The following is an 18,007-nucleotide window of genomic DNA, read 5'->3' on the forward strand; positions in this document are numbered from 1 at the left end:
GGAAAAGATGTTTGATATGACTTCAAGTTTCTTACATTTACAAATGCTTATTTTGTGATCCAGCATGTGATCTATCACAGAAAATGTTTCATGTGCACTTGCAAAGAATATGTATCCTGCTGCTTTTGGATGGAATGTTCTATAAGCATCAGTTAAGTCCATTTGGTAACCTACCATGGTACTCCCATCCCAACAGTCATTCAATTCCAGCCATTCTCCAGTCTACCAACCATCTCCTGCTTTTTCACTCTCAGTCATGACTCACTTCCCTCTTTAGCTAACTTAGAATGCATGGTCCATTCTTACAACTTTCTAAACACCCCATCTTCCTTGCTCCCATACTCTATGCATTATAATCATCCAGCTAGTTAAATCCAACTGTCTGCAACCTTGATGCCTGCACTGAGCCGCTGAGCCATGCTGACAGGTCCCACTTTAAAGCTATGGTCATCTCTTGCAGGTAACAACAGGCTTTCCAGAGGTAGTGGTTTTCCCACCCTTCAGAACAACATTTCATACCTTCTTGTCTCTCCTCAAATCTCAACAGCCATTCTGCTCCTTTCTGCTCCCACTGGTGACCTTGCCTCACATTTCCCTCAAAAACAGATGTCCCCTCCACCAAAGCTACCCACCTAACTTTACCTATCACCTTTCTTTCCCTTCTCTTCTGTCATAAAGGAAGACGTGTCCTTTCCTGTACTGAAGACTAAGCCTCTATTACAGGACCCCAGGCCTCTGATTTTCTCCCAGATTCTGTCTCTTCTCCATCTTACATACCTCCCTCTCCTCTGGACCAGTTCTATCAGCACACAGACATGCCCTGTGTCTCCTGACACTTCTGGGAGGATACACACTTCAGAGAGGTGGCTCTACCCTGATCACAGAGGCCTCCCAGCTCTAGCTCAGGATGGTACCATCAGCCATGCTATCTCTTCCTATTTTTCAAGCATTAGAAAGAGTTGCTGGGGAGGGGGCGGTTGTTGTTGTTTGCTGTTTTTGTCATTGGCCATGGGGCATGTGGAATCCTAGTTTCCTGACCAAGGATTGAACCCAAGCCCCCTGCGTTGGAAGCACAAAGTCTTAATTACTAGACCACCAGGCAAGTTCCAGAAGGGGTTGCTATTTATCCTTTAAAACATCTAGTGTCGCTCTCTCCAGAGGTAGCCATCCAACCTCCTTGTTCCTGAGCTTCTGATCACATTTGTTTTAAGACATCTATTTCCACGGACCATGGAGAGGCTGTTTTTGTCACAAACTTAGAAGTCTGGAGAGCCGCAGAGATGAGTGGGAGGAGTGCACTGGTTCTGAGAGCTAGATTCTTGAGAAAAGATGTGAAGTTAGTCAAACCAAGATCTGGTGAAGATGAATCTCACTGCTGTTCAGTGTAGGCTTCTCAGGATCTGAGAAGTGAGGAAACACCTCCATCCTTCAGGCCAGGAAGCCATGGGTTCTGATACCAGCTCATGCCTTCCTGGGCTGTGTGATCTTGAGCAAATGACATAGTGTCTCTGAACCTCAGTGTCTTCATCTGGAAAGTGAAAAGAATCCTAAGTACCTCCAAGTGGATTCTGCTGCGAGAATGAAATCAGAGCACCTGTGTCAAGCTCTGGGCACCTGGCGAACACTCAGTTCAGACTGGTTTTCTCTCTGCTTCCTTATTGGCCCAGCTGGACGACCCAGGCAATAGTGGGTGTGTAAAGACTGGGCTATTTATAGGTTGGGACCTCAAAGACATTTTGCTAATTTCTCATCAAAGAGCTCCTACCTCAGCAGAAAGACTGCTTCTCCCAAGTTTAACCCTTTTGTTATCCCAGAGTTCTTACCTTGAATGCCTTTTCTAAACTTCACATTCAATAAAGCCTAAACTGGAGCCTCAGGGCAGAGAGGGAAAGAATGTAACAAACTATCAACTAAGGCTGTCAGAAGACTCACAGCCCATGTCATTCTTCTTATAGAACATAAAAGTGACTTGTTCACAGTCACCCAAATTGTTAGTCTCAGAGCTAGGATGTAAGTCCAGTCTCCTCTAAGTCCCAGCCAAGACTTGTAACACTCTCAGAAGTCCATCAACAAGACTTAGGACATTCCCAGAGAGTTGATCCATTTCTTTTTACAACTAAGATCTATGAACTAAAATCTAGTCTATCTGGTGGTTGACACAAGAGCGAATTTTATTATACGCAAATTTTAAAAGGGAGGAAAAACTTCCATGTAGGTCATCTCAGTTACCAAGTGGTTTAGGGCTTCCCTGATAGCTCAGTTGGTAAAGAATCTGCCTGCAGTGCAGGAGACCCCAGTTTGATTTCTGGGCCAGGAAGATCCACTGGAGAAGGTATAGGCTACCCACTCCAGTATTCTTGGGTTTCCCTAGTGGCTCAGTTGGTAAAGAATCTGCCTGCAATGTGGGAGACCTGGGTTCCATCCCTGGGTTGGGAAGATCCCCCGGAGAAGGGAAAGGCTACCCACTCCAGTATTCTGGCCTAGAGAATTCCATGGGGTCGCAAAGAGTTGGACATGACTGAGTAAATTTTACTTTTAGGTCTTTTTTTTCTCTTGTTACTTGGGCTTCTTTTTAGTAAATCACCACTTCTCTCTCTCCGTAGTGATTTTCACTTTCCACTTTGTGACATTCTTTCCATCTTTTGAGTCTTTTATGACCCGTGAAACATACAGGCAGTTGTTATCACCCCCTTCCACAAGGAGTGTGAAAGTCAGGTAGATCAGGTTCAAACCCCAGCTCTGTCACTTGCCACCTGTGTCAGCTTGGGCCGGTTACCTAACCTCTCCTGAGCCTTGCTTGCCTCAACTTTAAATAAAAATGGCTGTAATAACCTTCCTCAGTAGGCTGTGGTGGGGATTGAGTCGAATGCATTTCCCAAATGTCCTTGATGCTGAGAATCCTCAGGGTACTTGTTAAAATACAGATTCCTGGGCCCTCATCCAGAGCTCCTTGAGCAGAATTCCCAGGGGTAACACCTGGCAGTCTGTCAATCCCCGAGGATCCTTTCTAGGGCAATTTGGGAAACACCAGGCTGATTGGCACGGAGCAGCTAATATTTATCATGTACTTATATGTGTTCAGTCTTTGAAATGGGGATAACGATGACCATCAGGATTATTCTGAGAAACAAGCAAAATAATGTACAAAGTCCAGCGAACAATAAGTTCTATGCATGCCAGTATGCTGGTATCTTCACTTCTCTGAATTAGTCAGGACTCTCTCAGGCCAAAACAGAAACGTCCAGAGGCTCTCCCCAAGGGATGTCCCTCCATCCTCCCAGCGCATTACCCCTGGTAGTAGGTTTCTCAATTTTCCAAATCCCAAGGACCAAGCCTCATTTAACCAATTTGGTTTCCAGGCTCTCCTCGGACCAGTCACTATGGTCAAAGTTTGGAATATGCTGATTGGCCAGGACAGGGTCACTTGCTCATCCTAGGAACCACAGAAGTGGGGGTCAGCCCCATCTGAACTTCAGGAATGGGAGTGGTCCATATCTGTGTGAGTCCTTTCATTGGTCCCTTGACCAATAGCAGCTGATGCTTGGTGGGCAACTCCATTGATGTCCCCTGCATCAGCCCCTACAATCACAGACCGTAAGCAGTCCACGGAAGCCCCATCAGCTTTAAATCTGTCTCCCGTCTTTCCATCTGCTGGCATATTTGTGGCTACCTTGAGGGCCTCATTCAGGCAGATGAAGCCTCAGACCTGCCCTCATCTGTCTCACTATCTCCAGTCCTTGGCCCCGCTCACCCCTGGTCCAGCCAGCCACAGGGGCCTGTCCAAGGGCTGGTCCCGGGACTCAGGGCTGCCATTGTCCAAAGCTGCTTATTAGGGACCCACTGTGGGAATCTTTCCAACCAAGAACAATGAGTTTCTGAATGAGGATAAAAACAGCCTTTGCAAGTCAGCAAATGAGACAAACTGAACTGCTTATCCCCTCTTCCCTCATCTGCCTGACTCTTTCAATGTAGTGCATGAGAACAAGGTCTCTTGCATCAGAAAGACAAGTTTGAGGCTAGCTGTTTCACCTCTCTAAGCCTTGGTTTTATCTCTGAAACCTGTACGAGGATTGAGGGAGGCAGTAGATACAGCACATGACACAAAGAAGGAACTCATGATCAAGAAATCATCACATTACTCTCTCCATCAAGAAATTCGCACCCTTTTCTAGGATGATCAACCTCAGACACTACCAGGAAGGCAAACCCACTGTGAATATTTAAACACATAGGTGAACTCCAAAGTCACATGAAACAGATGTGTCACACACTCACTACATCCTGTCCCCCCAAGACTTGGCTGTGTTCTGGAAGACGTTACACTGTGTACATTCTACATCTCATGACAGCTGGCTTCCCTGCAACCACAGGATGTAGCTGTGAGACGTGGTTCTTCAGAAGCCAGGAATGGGAGTTTGCACTCTGCCACTGCCTTGCAGGATGACCTTGGGCACATCACTTGCCTTCCCTGGGTTTGGTTTCCTCTTTCATCAAATGAGAGGGTTGGTTGAGGACTAGGTGATTTCTAAGGGCCCTTCTGTCTTAAGGGTCCATCCTGTGGTTTCCCTGGGGGGGAAACCTGGCACCAAGGGCGAACAGGGGTAACTGCTTCAACACAGCTGGCTCACAGAGGTGGCTGCAGCTTGGGGGACGAGGAGGCTGCAGAAACTCTGGTGTGTGTGCGTGTGCTCGGCTGGGTCCAACTCTATGACTCCCTGGACAGCCAGGGTCTTCTGTCCACAGCTGGGAAAGTATGCCATTTCCTCCTCCAAGGGAAAGTTGCCATTTCCTCCTTTAATAAATTTCCATTTCTTCCTGACCCAGGGATCTTCTGCACTGACTGACCCACCCGGTAAGAGGGATTCCCTTGCAGCTCAGGTGTAAAGAATGCCTGCAACGCAGGAGACCAGGGTTCGATTCCTGGGTGGGAAAGATCCTCTGGAAAAGGAAACGGCAACCCATTCCAGTATTCTTGCCTGGAGAATTCCACGGACAGGAGACTGGAGGGCTATAGTCCAGGGAGTCCTGAGAGTCAGACACGACTTAGCGACCAAACCACCACCACCTGATTAAGAGGGCTGGTGCTGGAACCATACATCCCTGCTTTATCCTTGATGCTGCCTTTATCTGACTGCATGACCCTGGGCCTGTCACTCTCTGAGCCAAGGATTATGGCAACCAGGTTTATGGCACCTACCTAAGATGGCTGTGAGGATTCAATCAGGTCAATGAGACGCGATACCAGGTATTCAGCAAGAGCTCAGTAAGGAGCTTACTGCCTCCCTCCCTCCGATTGAGCTTCCTCTTCCCACTTGCCATACGTGACTAAGTTCGATGAAATGGAAATAGACCAAAGAGACCTAGGTTTCACCCTGCCTCCTGCTCTTCATACCTCCAAGTCACTGGACCTGTTTTCCTCATTAGTAAAATGGGCACAGTAAGACCTTATCTCAAGGGCTGATGTGACTGCTTAGCATGACTGACACACACAGGGCTTTCCTCCCTGGGTCTCATCGGCAGTAACCCACCCACCATCATCCATTTTACAATTTATTTTCAATCTATGTGAAATTAACTGATTTCTTAAAAGCCCTTATAGAAGGAGTCAATATCAGAAAACCTGAGACCAGGCTTGTGTCTCTGAATCTCACTCCACTCCCACGTTTCCTTACCAGCTCTGGCAGAACAGAGCATACCTGGCCAGTCCATTCTCACAGTCCTGATGCCAGGCGCAGCACCTGGCCTCTGGGAGGCCACCTCCCCAACCTACGCCTGGAGCCAGAAAATGTCCATCTGCTCCGAAGAAGGGGGCAGTAGGTATCCGGGCACCACCCAGAGGGTGGGGTGGGTCAGTCTCTCCTGAGAAGCACCTCTTTCTGCTGGAATTGCGTAGGATCTAGAGCTTGCTGTGAGGTTCAAGCCCTTATGGCTGAAAATGAATTTATGTGTATCTATCAACTACCACAGGATGTGGTATGATCTCTGGAAAACAGAACCTTGCACATGAGACTTACAAATGTCAATTTTTGGTACAGTGACTCCTAAGCATTTGGACTATAAAATTCACAAAGAGTGTAACACAATGTCTAGTGGTTAAGCTGAAAATAACCTGAATATCTTACTATTTGGTTAGAATTAAGTAAATTAATGGACTACTGCATAGCCATTTCAGGCATATGCTTTTGAAGCCTCTTCAGAGGGAGAAACTATCATACTTAACTCTAAATGAAAAAGGAACAAATCTGTTTTGTATGTTCCTTTGGTTTTCCTGTATTCTTTTTACAGTCTGAACAATAAAACAATAAACTAAAAATAAGGTCCCAAGGCTGGCTTTTTGGTGTTTAATAAACCTTTTTATAATATCTTTATCTTTTAAAACCCCCATCCCCCACCGCTTCCTTGCCCAAATCCAGTCTTTAATGAAGACTGCACACCAAGTCTTGAGTTGAGACCCAAAGTAGCCAAACTTAGTATATCAGGTTACAGATCTTGTAAGAAAAACTATTTTATCAGGTAACCAACGTGAAGCTTCCTGCCCCCTACCCGCCCCGTCAGCTAGCAGGTTATCTAGACAACATCATAGACCAAGGGCCTGTTGGACTCAAAGAAGCCACCCCCAAAAAAATTGTATAAAAAGATTTATTGAAATTTATCAATGACAAACAGACATAAAACTCAAAGTTTGGCTCTTCTGAGGGGGAGGAAAACCGGTGCAGATGTTCTTTTATACAGATGAAACATGGGCTAGGAAGTCACACGTCACTTGGAAAGCAATCCAGAAGAGGGATAGGAAAGCAAACCTGTACATTCACTAGGAATTTGCAGTCATTTCAGATTTCCACTAGGTAAGAAAATACAATTTTGCATTAAGTTTTTCCGTGCTCGGGTGTATGAAAAAAAAACCCAGCCGACATGCAGCAGTGTCTCCCGTGCCTAGGACTGTAAAAATGGTCTAGGCCGAGCAGGACACGCAGAAGAATTCTCCTGTCATTTTGTAAAACAAAGCGTTCTAATATTTTACAGAACAAGATAGGGACAGTTTTGTTTTTTTATATCTTTGAAAGAGGTTGAAGTTTGAGGGTTTGCTTCTTCTCTTTTAATTAGAATTACCGAATCCATTTTACTCCTAAACTCTGAAGCCTGCCGTTTCCAGCTCTCTGGCTCATCACTCAAGAGTGACATCAGAGTCTTCTCAGGAGAGCAAAGCCCACCACCGTCTGGGAAGAGAGAAAGGGGATGGAAGACGGGGAAGGTCCCCCGACCAGTGCCAAGATTCGCCTTTAGGTTGCTATTTACAAGCCAAGGCGCTTGCTGCCTCTAGCAGGCCGAAGAAACGTGAAAATCATGGGATCCGGAACAAGAGGTAAGACGTGGCTGGTGCGCAGCCCTCCTGGGCTTTGAGAAACCAAACTGAGGCCAGCCCTGGCCTTCCAATCAACTCAAGAGACTTGGGAAGTATCAGGAAATGTCAGAGATCTCCAAATCGTCCTCTTTGAGGGTAAGGAACAAATGTTCACTTGTGTGTACTCAGCTATTGCATTTACAGGGACAGAACCAGACACAAAGAAAAATTAGGGGAAAAAAATAAAGAGTGGCAGTAAAAATAGTATTTTATTCCACCCCCTCCCACCCTCCCTCCCCCCACAACCCCCAGGACACTTTCCCCTCTCGTTCCCACAGCAACGTTACAATCAGAAAAAAATAAGTTTCGGGGGGCGGGATTTGGGGGGGTACGGGTAAAAACAGTCAAATCACAATAGGAATTTTTCAAAATAGGTTATTCCACTTAGTCATCGTCTTCTCCCTCATCTTCAGGTTCTCGTTTTCGCTTCTGACCCCTTTCTTCTTCTGGAAGAGTAAGGAAAAGGCACTCAGGTTAGACATGGATCTCGCCTCTGACTCCGTCCACCCGCCGGGAAAGCAGGGATCCCAAGTTTAGGATGCTTTGCTGTCCCTGGCAAACTGAGGCCAGGTCCTCAGGGCCCAGCAATCTACTGTGACCAAAGGGGTCAGCCTGCTACCCTCAGAGAGTAAAAAGGCTGCCATACCACCAAGCTCCTCTTCATCTTCCTCATCGTCTACTTCCCCGTCGTTATAACCTTCCTCATCCTCCTAGAAGAGAAGACGACACTGGATTTTAGGAATGCCCTGGCCTCGGACATGGGGAAGAAGCCACTTTCCCCAACGCTGAGCTCAGAAAGGTGAGGGCCAGCCTCTCAGCACCCCCAAGGCTTGGTCAGGTGAATCTAAAGCAGAGGTTCTTTTACATGAAGGACGACCTTTATGAATCTGTAGAAAGCTTTGAACCCCCTTTCCGGAAAACACCTGTATCACACACAATACCTGCAAGAGTGGGGAGTGGGGAGTGGATTTGATGCCCAGGTTAAGAATTCCTGAACTGGAGTCCTTGTAACTCGGGCAGCTCTGCAGTGTGCCCGCCCAGGGGAACGAGTTCCCCTGCCGACTCTCCATCACATGAAGTGGGCTGAACTTCCATCTGCCCTCAATCTAGTTTTGGTTCAAGGGAAAACCCCAATCCAGATTCCGTGGGCGGGTCCAGCCTCACCCTACCCAGCCCCTTCACTTCCTTACAAACTTGGATCACTTGGGAGGAGAGGGAAAATGCCATGTCCTCCCCTCTCCTTGAAGAAAATCACTCCCAGCTCCTTGAGATTCAGCAAGGGGTGTGAATTCACCCTCAACCCAGGACCACACTTTATGCTGCTCCTGGGGGTCCAGGCTAGTTGAATCTGTATGATACTGTTCCTGAAGCACCAGGCAACCCATTGTTTAAAAAGAACTTGGCAATAGACTTCTTTTTGTCAAGGGAAATATCCTTTCATAATGTCACCAAATAGTTCCTTAATCAGTCTGTTTGCTAAGACTGTGTGCGTGTGTGTAAGCTCTCCTTTACTGGAAGCTGGAAATCTGCAGATGGTCAATGAGATTACAGAAGAAGAAGAAAAAACAACACACCACCACCACCCAATCCCAAAACAAAAACCTGCATTCTGGAGGTGCCCGTGACAGGAAGAGCAAGTCCATTAGGCAAAATGCCTTATTGCCCTGTCCTGGTGGGGGAGAGGAGGGAGCCCGTTTTGCTGTCTCTATTTTTAAAATACACAATATTCTTTAGAGGTGAACATAGCAGCCTGCACCAGGGCAGAGACACCCAGCAGCACCACTTGCGGGGAACCAAGCCTACATCACCAGCTTTTCCTCTGACCCCGAGCTGCCTCTCCCCAGCGTGAGGGACCAGCCAGGAGGTCCCACCTGAGAGGGCCTGTGTGGCAGATAGGTGTTCGTGCCCTTGACGGGGAGAGACAGGAAGTTAAGGAAGAAGGCAGGTACCTTGTCTGTGCTGTCACCATTTTAAACCTCTCTCTCTCTAACTTTTGCAGTCAGATTTAGAAAGCTGAAAAGTCAGGGAAAATGACTGTGCTCTAGAAAGACTCAGAACATCCATCCAAGTATAAAACCAGGCACATAGAGAGCCAGGACCTTGAAGGGTGTGAAAGCCGAAAATAGTAAGTGGTCAAACATCCCTGTCCTTAGGGGTTTTACTTACAAATTATTTTATCCTCTAAACAATCCAGTGAGTTGATCCCTATTTACAACCCAGCTGTAAAATGACACCTATGAAGAAACGGGCTCAGAAGGTCAAGCAACTTGCCCAGGGACACACAGCTAGCAAGTGGCAGAAATGGGCTGCACCCTGTCACAGACACATCCCAGACCTTGTTAAAAAAGAATGCCGGCCAGTGTGTTAGGATGATGGCACTTTATCTGCTGTGTGCAGGGGACCCTTGCCACCCTCTGATGTGGAATCCAGCAGTGTCTTATCCTATTACCCACCAGTTCAAGGCAGCCCTTGATTTTTCCCCAGCATACTGTAAGTGCTCACTGAGTATCTAAAATAACACACGAATGCAAAAAGGTGGAAAATGGGGATGTGGATTCTATAAGAACTGATTCTCACATGGAAACAAGTGCCAGGCTGTCCCAGAAGAGTCCCCTCCTTACTGGCCTCCAGAATCCCCTCTTTCTTTTCCAGGCCGACTGCAAGGCTAGCCTCTCCCAAATCAGCCTAGTAACAGGCCCTAAAATGATTCAATACACATTCAGGGCTCCTGGCTGCTAAGGCCCATCAGTGAGACAGTTAGTGGGACAGATTCAGACGCAGCAAAGCAAGTAAGGGGGACTCCAAGAGATGGTCCCCCAGCCCAGCCCAGCCTCTTACCTCTTCCTCTCCACTCACGTCCTCCTCTTCCCCTTCCTCCTCCTCTTCCTCGTCCTCCTCGTCTTCCACTACCTGAGCATCTTCATCGTACTCTTCCTCTGCGAGTGGAAATGGGGACAAGGACAAAGGGGTGGTGAGCTGACCCCTCTTTCCCACAGTACAGGCCCCAGGTTGCTGGGTCTGGCACAGGAGACGCACTCCTTGATAAAGGGGCCACAACTCCCACACCCACCCAGCTCACAGCCTGGATGCTTTAATGTGACTGAACACAGCCTGAAGTCATCCAAAAGATAAGCATCCTAGAATGACCTCAAAGGTAAGCCCTCTTCCCAAGTATTCTGAAAAGGAAAGATCCCACATGGAAGCTAAGATGGCAGAGAAAATGCCAGATCAGAGAGCCAAGTTACAGAGCCCAGGAAAGCCAAGAAGTCAATGCATTCAGAGAGAGCATCAAGCCAAATTCTACAGGTGAGGAAGTCGAGTCCCAGAGGGGAGAAGTGACTTGTTCAAGGTCACACAAGGAGTCAGCTGCAGAGCTGGGCTTAGAAGCCTGGTCTCAGGATTCCAGTCCTGAGACTTTTCTGTCCCAGCATAAGATAGAACAAACTAAGCCAAAGAGGATGTCTGAATACCTAGTAAAATACTCCCACCTAAGAAGGGAAAAGCACTCTCATCTGTGAATTATTCAGGCAAGATCTCACTCAACTTTGGCCACGAAGGCCTGCAGGGAAGTGGCACTGAGCTGGCAGTGTGGAGAGGAGATGAGACAGGAGGTCCTCCTTCCTTTTCCTTCTCTCCTTCCTGTAAGTCCCTGACTCCTTACAGCACCACCCAGGGTGCTGCCTACAACCTCCTCTGCTTCCAAGATCCCTGGGGCTCCTGAGTCCTTACCCCCCAGGTCCTGCCATGGGGTCCTATGGGCGGCAGCCACCAGGGGGCCCCACAATCTCACTGGCCATGACCTCATCTCCACCACTGGACCCTAGATGAGAAGAGGGGACCCTCAGGCCTTGCCCCACCTTCCTCCACCTGCTCATCTCCTCCCCGGAAGCAAATCCAAGCCCAGTGTCACACTAGAGAGACACCGTAGGATCTCATTTTGGGGAGGACTTTGGAAAAGGGAAAGAAACTGAAAGGAGGATTCAATTTTTTTTTTTTTGATGTGGACCAATTTTAAAGTCTTTTAATCTGTCACATTTTTTCTTTTTTGGCTGCAAGGCATGTGGGATCTTAATTCCCTGACCAGGGATGTCCCTCAGATGGTTTCTAAGGAGTTACCATGAAGTTGGAGAACCTCGGATGTTTCTCTGGGCTCAGGCCCTGTTACTACAGGGGTGTCAGTCAATGAGACAGACCACGACAGCAGTAAACAAAGCGGACAGCCTGCTCCCCTCCACAGCTCTAGAAAGAGGTCGACTGCTCTCAGGGACCAGCGACGCCCAGTCTGCCCCCCTGTAAGACCCGGCCTGGCCTCCCCTGGCGCCACTCACCATCCTCGTCCTCCTCGTCGTCATCCAGGCCCTCCACGTAGCCCTCGGCGTCTGAGTCGGGGGCCTCCTTGTCGTCCCGGTCGTAGCCATCAAGATACGTGAGCTGCGGAAGGAGCTTGAACACGTTTTCTCGGTAGTCGTTCAGGTTGGTCACCTCACAATTGAAAAGGTCTAAGCTCTTGAGGTTTTCTAACTTTTTCTGCAAGGAAACAGCAAAGTCAGCCGGTGAGCGGGATGAGGAGACAGGTGGGCTGACGTGAGACGGCATGCAGAACTCATGGGTGAGGAGCAAACCCCGGTTTGGCTCCGCCTGGCTGTGTCACCCCTGGTGGGGAGCTTCCTGTTCATTCATGTGAAAGATGGGGGGCTGGAACTGAGGATCTTCAAAGCCTCACCCAATGCCAGCACTTCTATTCTGCAATTACAGCCTTTGCCATAACATGGACAAGTTTGAAATTAACCTGGGGCTCTCTTGCTGCACAAGCCAAGAGCTCTGGAGCCTGCCCTGTGTCTGAGAAGCCAGAGAGGAACTGAAAAGGCCACAGGAACGCAAACTACCTCCTTCTGGGAATAATAATAAAGGCAATTAATACTGCACTTTGTGTATTAACTCAGTTAATCCTCAACACACCAATAAAGCAGAAATAATTATTAGTTCATTTTATAGAAGAGGAAGCAGAGGGCATAGAATTGGGTTTTGATCAGGCAGTCCAACTTCAGACCTGTGTTCTTACACTCTGCAATACTGCCTGTCAAAAAGGACAAGAGAAGAACCAATGAAGGATCCAGATTTTGTCCACAGCACTTAATACCGATGGGTTTAACTGACGGGTTCTGGTCCATGTTACACTTGTTGGTAGCTGGATTCTGATGCCCAGGAAGTGACAGGGTCACAGAGCTGGCAAGAAACAGCTACATCTTTCCAGTTCCCTCATCTTCCAGGAGGAGGTACCCACCTCAGGCCAAGTCCCTGCTCCAGTGGGGCCAGGCCTAACTGGTGATTAAAGAAACTGTCTCTCAAGGTCAATGTCAGGAACAAGGTCATTCTCTTGAGATTTCCTGATTTGAGACCTGGTCATTTTCAGCAGAAGGTCAAGGGTAGGGAGGGAGTTTGGGCTGTGGGCTGGGTGGGTGAGGCCCACCTCTCCCAACCAAATGCGGTTCCCCACTCTCAGGAGTGAGTGAAACACAACAATCACACCGATAACCAGGGAAGAAACTACAAAAACACGAGTATTCTAGGCCAAAAGAACACTGTGTGTGTGTGTGCACACGTGTGCATGTACAGTCTCCATAACTTGCCTCCCAAAACACACATACACAGAACTTCGAAGATTTTTTTTCAGTTTATAATAAAATTATGAAATCGAAGTTTCTAGCTAGATAAATATAGCTGCTTTCCCCTAGGAGATCAGAAGTCCTAAAAGAAAGTTCTATGGGAAATCTATTCTCGTAGTTGACCTCATGCCACAGATGGGCAGGTAAAGCCTGAGTTTGGAGGAGAAATGCCAGCCTCCCATTCTGCCACACAGGCACATCAACCAGCCCCTCAAGTACCCACGAAGTACAAGGAATGCTTTTTGGACAAGAACCCAAAACTGAGAGATGCCCCAACTGCCACCTTCTATACCCAGAAAAAGGAGAGGTGCAAACTTAGCCAAATATCCTTATGGCCCTTTCCTGATTCTAAGGTGGCCAACTTACGAAGTAACTCTTATGTATATATTTATGTTAAGTGTCAGTTTAATGCAGTAGTATCTCTATATTTTAAAAAATAGAATCAATGACTAATTAATCAAAAATTAATCAATGGTACATCTTATAGTTGATTTCCTTAAAGTCAAGTGAATACATTCACTCGGATATGGGTAACACAGAAACTGCTATTCTGACCGTGACCTGCCCTTTTCTGGTGAGTGTATCCTGAAGTCTGGGTGTGCTCAGCTTTATGTGGACAAGCAAAGGAGGACATGCTGCCCAGGTCTTTGAGTCCATGGTCACCATCACAGCCAGGACTGCTGAGCAGGGTCACTCTTCTCTACACCCTTTAGAGAAGTGCATGGGACTCCAGTACCACACAGCTTCCTGTCATCCCAGGGGACCTGCATCAGGCCCAACCCACCTTCAGAGGCACCAACCTCTGGGCAGTGACCCAAGGAGAAAACAGGCAGCCACTTTCAGGGCCAGCTGAGTTCCTGGATGGCTCCCCTCTCCCCAGTGAAAGGCACAAGCCAGGCTCTCAGCCTAAGGAAACGACAGCTCGGGTTTCCAAAGCTGAGTGGGAACTCTAAGAGGAAAAGCACCAGGACCAGAAACTGAGGCCTGGGTCCTACAGCATCCTTCACACCCTCAGGCTCTTGGTCAAGCTCTCTTTACTTCTCGAGGCCTCAGTTTCTCTATACACAAAGCAGAATTCCATCTCATAGCACATAATTAAACACAAAAAGCATGTCATACAAATGTAAAAGTAGTGTTCCCTGGTATCAACCCCTCCCATCCCAGAGGAGAGGGGAGGCCCCGATGACTCACCAGTGGCTCTATTGTGCTGAGGTCTTTAATTTTGTTGCCACTTAAATTTAGATGCGTGAGGTTCGGACACTTTTCTGCCAATACTTCCAGGCCCCCTGAGATTCTGTTATCACTTAGTTCAAGCTAAACGAGGAAGGGAGAGAAAAAGCAGAAACGACTCTTAAAATGAAGGCTCTGGGCTCAGGCGTTCAGCTCTTTGCAGACGGGCCAGGAAGGGAGTCAGCTCAGGGAAGGGGCAGGTGTGCTGGGGCTCGGCCTGGCTCCCCTGCAGTTATGCTTCCTCAACCTGGAGAAATGGCCCGGTCCTCCTCCCTAGCCCACCTCCCAAGCCCACCTGTGCCTCCGCTCTATTTACCTTCTTAAGTTTGTTTAACTTTGGTAAGTTTGCGACTGAGGTGAGGCCGACGTTGATTGTACTCAAGAACTCCAGTTCTTCAAATTCATCTGTGAGGCCTTCGATTTTGCCTTCATTCGACCGACAGTTGTCCAGGACGAGCTCTTTTACCTGGGAAGGGAAGGAGGGAATGAATCGGGGTGAGGAACGGGGGTTGAGGCTGGGGATGGGGGGAGGACAGGAGGCAGACCAGGAAGCATCGCAGCGCCAGCGCCCACCCTGGTCTTTCTCTGCTTTTAGCAACACTAAAAGGGGAGAGGTGCTGGGGTGACTGGAACTGCAGAACCAGGGGGCCCTTCTGGACAGGCGTCTTGGCTGGACCGGAGAAGACAAATCCGATAACCCCACTGCTGACAGCAAGGTTGGGAGTTTCTTTCCAACCCTGCTGCCGCACCTCAGCCCCCAGGCTCCGCACTGCACCAGCCACAATGCTGTTAGGGAACCTCTGGGACTTGCCATTCCTTCTGAGCCCCTCACCCTAGGGTCCGCCATGGTCCCAGCCCGACCACCTTCCTGAGGCCCCCTACCTACCACTTCCCCTCCTCAGTCTCCACTGTCTTTTCACCTCTGAGTCCATGACCCTCTGCATGCGGATGGGTCCCGGGATGTACCTGAACCCTATCCTGCCACCACAGTCAGAGCCAGCCCACCCAGCCTGGCAGTCGTCACCTGGTCACGGGCTTGGCCTGCCCCACAGTAAGGGCTGCAGACCAGGGACCCCGCTGACTCTCCATTCTGTAGACCAGTGCTGTCGAACAGAACTTCCTGTGACGATGGAAACCCATCCAGGAGAGAAGCCACTAGTCACATGTGGCCCGGTAAGGTGAGACTGAGGAGCTAAGCTTTAAGTTTTATTCAGCTTTAATGAATCAAAATGCAAAGAGATATATCAAAGTTACCACATGGAATACCACAGTTCTAAACTTTGCTCTTCAGGTCCTGAGAGCCAATGGGCAAGGAAAATGGACATCCACAAGCCCAGGATGAACCCACACAGAAATGCTGGGCTTGGCAAGGTCCAGAGTTGGACTTTGGAGACACCTCTGTGGCCCTGCAGGCCTCCTTCCTCCCTGGAGGTGGTTCTGCCCTGTTAAGAGAACTTAGAGCCCCTCTCTTATCTTCTTATCCAGAATTGGGCCCTAAGGCCTTTATTTCAAGTGAGGGAGAAAGAACTGATGAAGAGCTACCATCTCACTGGGCTGTTAAAAGGCAGACTTGGCTAAAGGAGAGGGTCCAGGCTCCAGCACAGATGGTAGGGAGACAGTCTGAGGAAGAGTCATCAGCTCTCAAGCCTGCCATGACCCAGGGGTGTCAGTAAGGGACGCCAGGGTGCCTGGCCTGCCACCAGATGCCCGGAGCTTTCCACTCCTGTCCTGAGCTGAGAGGGGGCTGCTCCCCAGCCTTCCATGGATGGTGGGTGCCTTAAAGGTGATCCCTCCTGGCTGCACCTGGTGCTTGACACTGCACTCCCACCTGCCTGGTCTCTGCAGCCTCCAGGAAACGTGTACTCATGTTGCCTGGATCCGATGCTCCTTGGGACTTCCATCCCTAGGTTTGGATTTCTCACCCATGGGTCACTTGAGCCAGGCCTGTCCTGTCGACAGCAGACCTGCATTATCATTCCTGCCCCTCGAAGCCTTTTTTCCTCTTGGATAAGCGAAGAAGGCCTATCCTGACCAGTCACTGTCCAGGGCTGCTCCCCACCTCTGGGCAGGTCCATTTGCCCAGGGTGACTGTCCGCCACAGGGTCCTCTTACTCGGGTATCACTGGGACACATGTCCACATGGGAGAAGAGAATCCCCAGCAGGTGTTGTGCCCCTCCCTCAGTCTGCCCTTGCCAGAGGTCAGACTAGGAGAGCTCAGGGCCTATTTGGGCCACAGCGCCCTGCAGGTGCCCTGCTGTCTTCTTCCTTGGTGGAGAGAGGTGGCCTGCTCAACTCAGGACAGGAGCAATTTGGCAGGAGGGGTGAAGCCAGGTGCAGCAGCTCCTATCCGGAGCCAGCAAGCTCTCAGCCAGGCACCGGCTCCAAGGCCCACCTTTCCCTTGAATCTGAGACAGGGGAAGTTAAGTCCTTTCCCACTCTTCAGGGGAGGACAGATGTCCGGGTCAAGCCCCCTTCTCAAGGTCACCGGCAGGACACCGGGAGGAAACCCCATGAGGCCTTCTGCCCCGGGGCAGGAGGTCAGTGCAGAGCCAAGAAGCCAGGTCTTCGGGGAGCAAGTGCCACCTCCTTCGTGGGCAGTTCTTGCTGGGGTCACAGGACTAGGCTCCTTCAGTCACTCCTTTCCTTGGAAGGCCCAGGGAATTCTTTAAGTTCCATTACGGAAAGACAAATATGAGGAGGCTTTCCAGTCCACCTTCAAAGATTTCAGACATGTGGTTCTCTAGAGGGGTCAGGGCTTCTATTCTTGTGGCCACCAGCCAAGGAGGAGGCCTCAGTAAGGGGGGGCCAGGAAGCGGTGCTGCAGAGTCAAGGGAATTCCTCCGGGAAGTCTGCCTCTTTCCCAGAACGGCTCAGTGCTGCCTGGGGATTCTCCAGATAGACCCAAGGTTCCAGTCCTAGCACCAACGCCCAAACGGGTGGCCATTCCTCTTGGGGACGATATACAAGACACCACTACTAACAACAATGATTGTTTCTTCATTAACAACAACCAAGGGCTCTTTCCTGAGCCCTCAGCAGGCACTCTTCGCAGGCGCTGTCTCATTTGATCCTCATAATCGCCCCACGGCGTGCTCCTGGGGTGCTGTCCTATGTACAGCCACATCAGCACCACTGATCCTAAAGGTGCAGGAACAGGCCCTGATGGTCACTGTTGCCACTGATGAGGAGGGTTTCCTTGCTGTTCCCAAGCAGGGCACAGGTTCTCCCAGACCCCCGAATTCAATCCTACAAACTACCCTGACTGCACTAAACCCCCTTCAGCCCCTTTTCTAGCTGTCCCCACCCTGGTTACACTTCCTCGGTACTCAGCCCCCATTCCAATGACACTGCAGTCAGGAGCGAGGATCTGGACAAAGGCCGGGGGCCTGAGACCCCGCTCCTGCCCAAGGAGCAGAGGGCTGCTTCCCATCACTCAGGAGGGAGAGCCTACGGTGTCTGGAAGGCCAGGTGGCCGCTCCAGGTCTGTGGGGCCTTTGGGATCCCCACGGTTTCTGCCTTTACTTCCTGGCGGGGTTTCAGCACAGTCGGGGAGAGATCAAAGGGGGTGGGGTAGGTGGGCTGAGGCTTACACCCTGAGGTTGCTGATATTACCAGAAAGCCCAAACCACGGGGGAAACCCACAGTTTCTTTGTGGGGTGATGAGTCACATTGGGGATGGCAGGCAAGCAGACTGATTTGTCTGTAATG

General features: G+C 49.5%; 1 protein-coding gene and 1 long non-coding RNA gene across 3 annotated transcripts in view; one reads left to right on the forward strand and one right to left on the reverse strand.

Moving 5' to 3' along the window:
- Window positions 1-6,625: 6,625 nt before the first annotated feature.
- ANP32A (acidic nuclear phosphoprotein 32 family member A) overlaps window positions 6,626-18,007 on the reverse strand; it is a 38,036-nt gene continuing 26,654 nt past the window's right edge. For both annotated transcript variants that reach the window (XM_020880502.2, XM_070468709.1), the window contains exons 2-7: window positions 14,615-14,764; window positions 14,260-14,382; window positions 11,731-11,929; window positions 10,241-10,338; window positions 8,049-8,112; window positions 6,626-7,848 (exon numbers count right to left, since the gene is read on the reverse strand). In XM_020880502.2, the coding sequence (XP_020736161.1) occupies window positions 7,787-7,848; window positions 8,049-8,112; window positions 10,241-10,338; window positions 11,731-11,929; window positions 14,260-14,382; window positions 14,615-14,764 (696 nt within the window). In that variant the 3' untranslated portion in view covers window positions 6,626-7,786. The remainder of the gene's footprint in view (window positions 7,849-8,048; window positions 8,113-10,240; window positions 10,339-11,730; window positions 11,930-14,259; window positions 14,383-14,614; window positions 14,765-18,007) is intronic.
- Window positions 10,336-12,327, forward strand: LOC139035560 (uncharacterized). Its single transcript, XR_011488156.1, has 2 exons — window positions 10,336-10,556; window positions 11,459-12,327. It is a non-coding gene; the product is annotated as an uncharacterized lncRNA (long non-coding RNA).

This window comes from Odocoileus virginianus, chromosome 6 (genome assembly GCF_023699985.2).
Source record: "Odocoileus virginianus isolate 20LAN1187 ecotype Illinois chromosome 6, Ovbor_1.2, whole genome shotgun sequence".
NCBI classification, from domain to species: domain Eukaryota; kingdom Metazoa; phylum Chordata; class Mammalia; order Artiodactyla; family Cervidae; genus Odocoileus; species Odocoileus virginianus.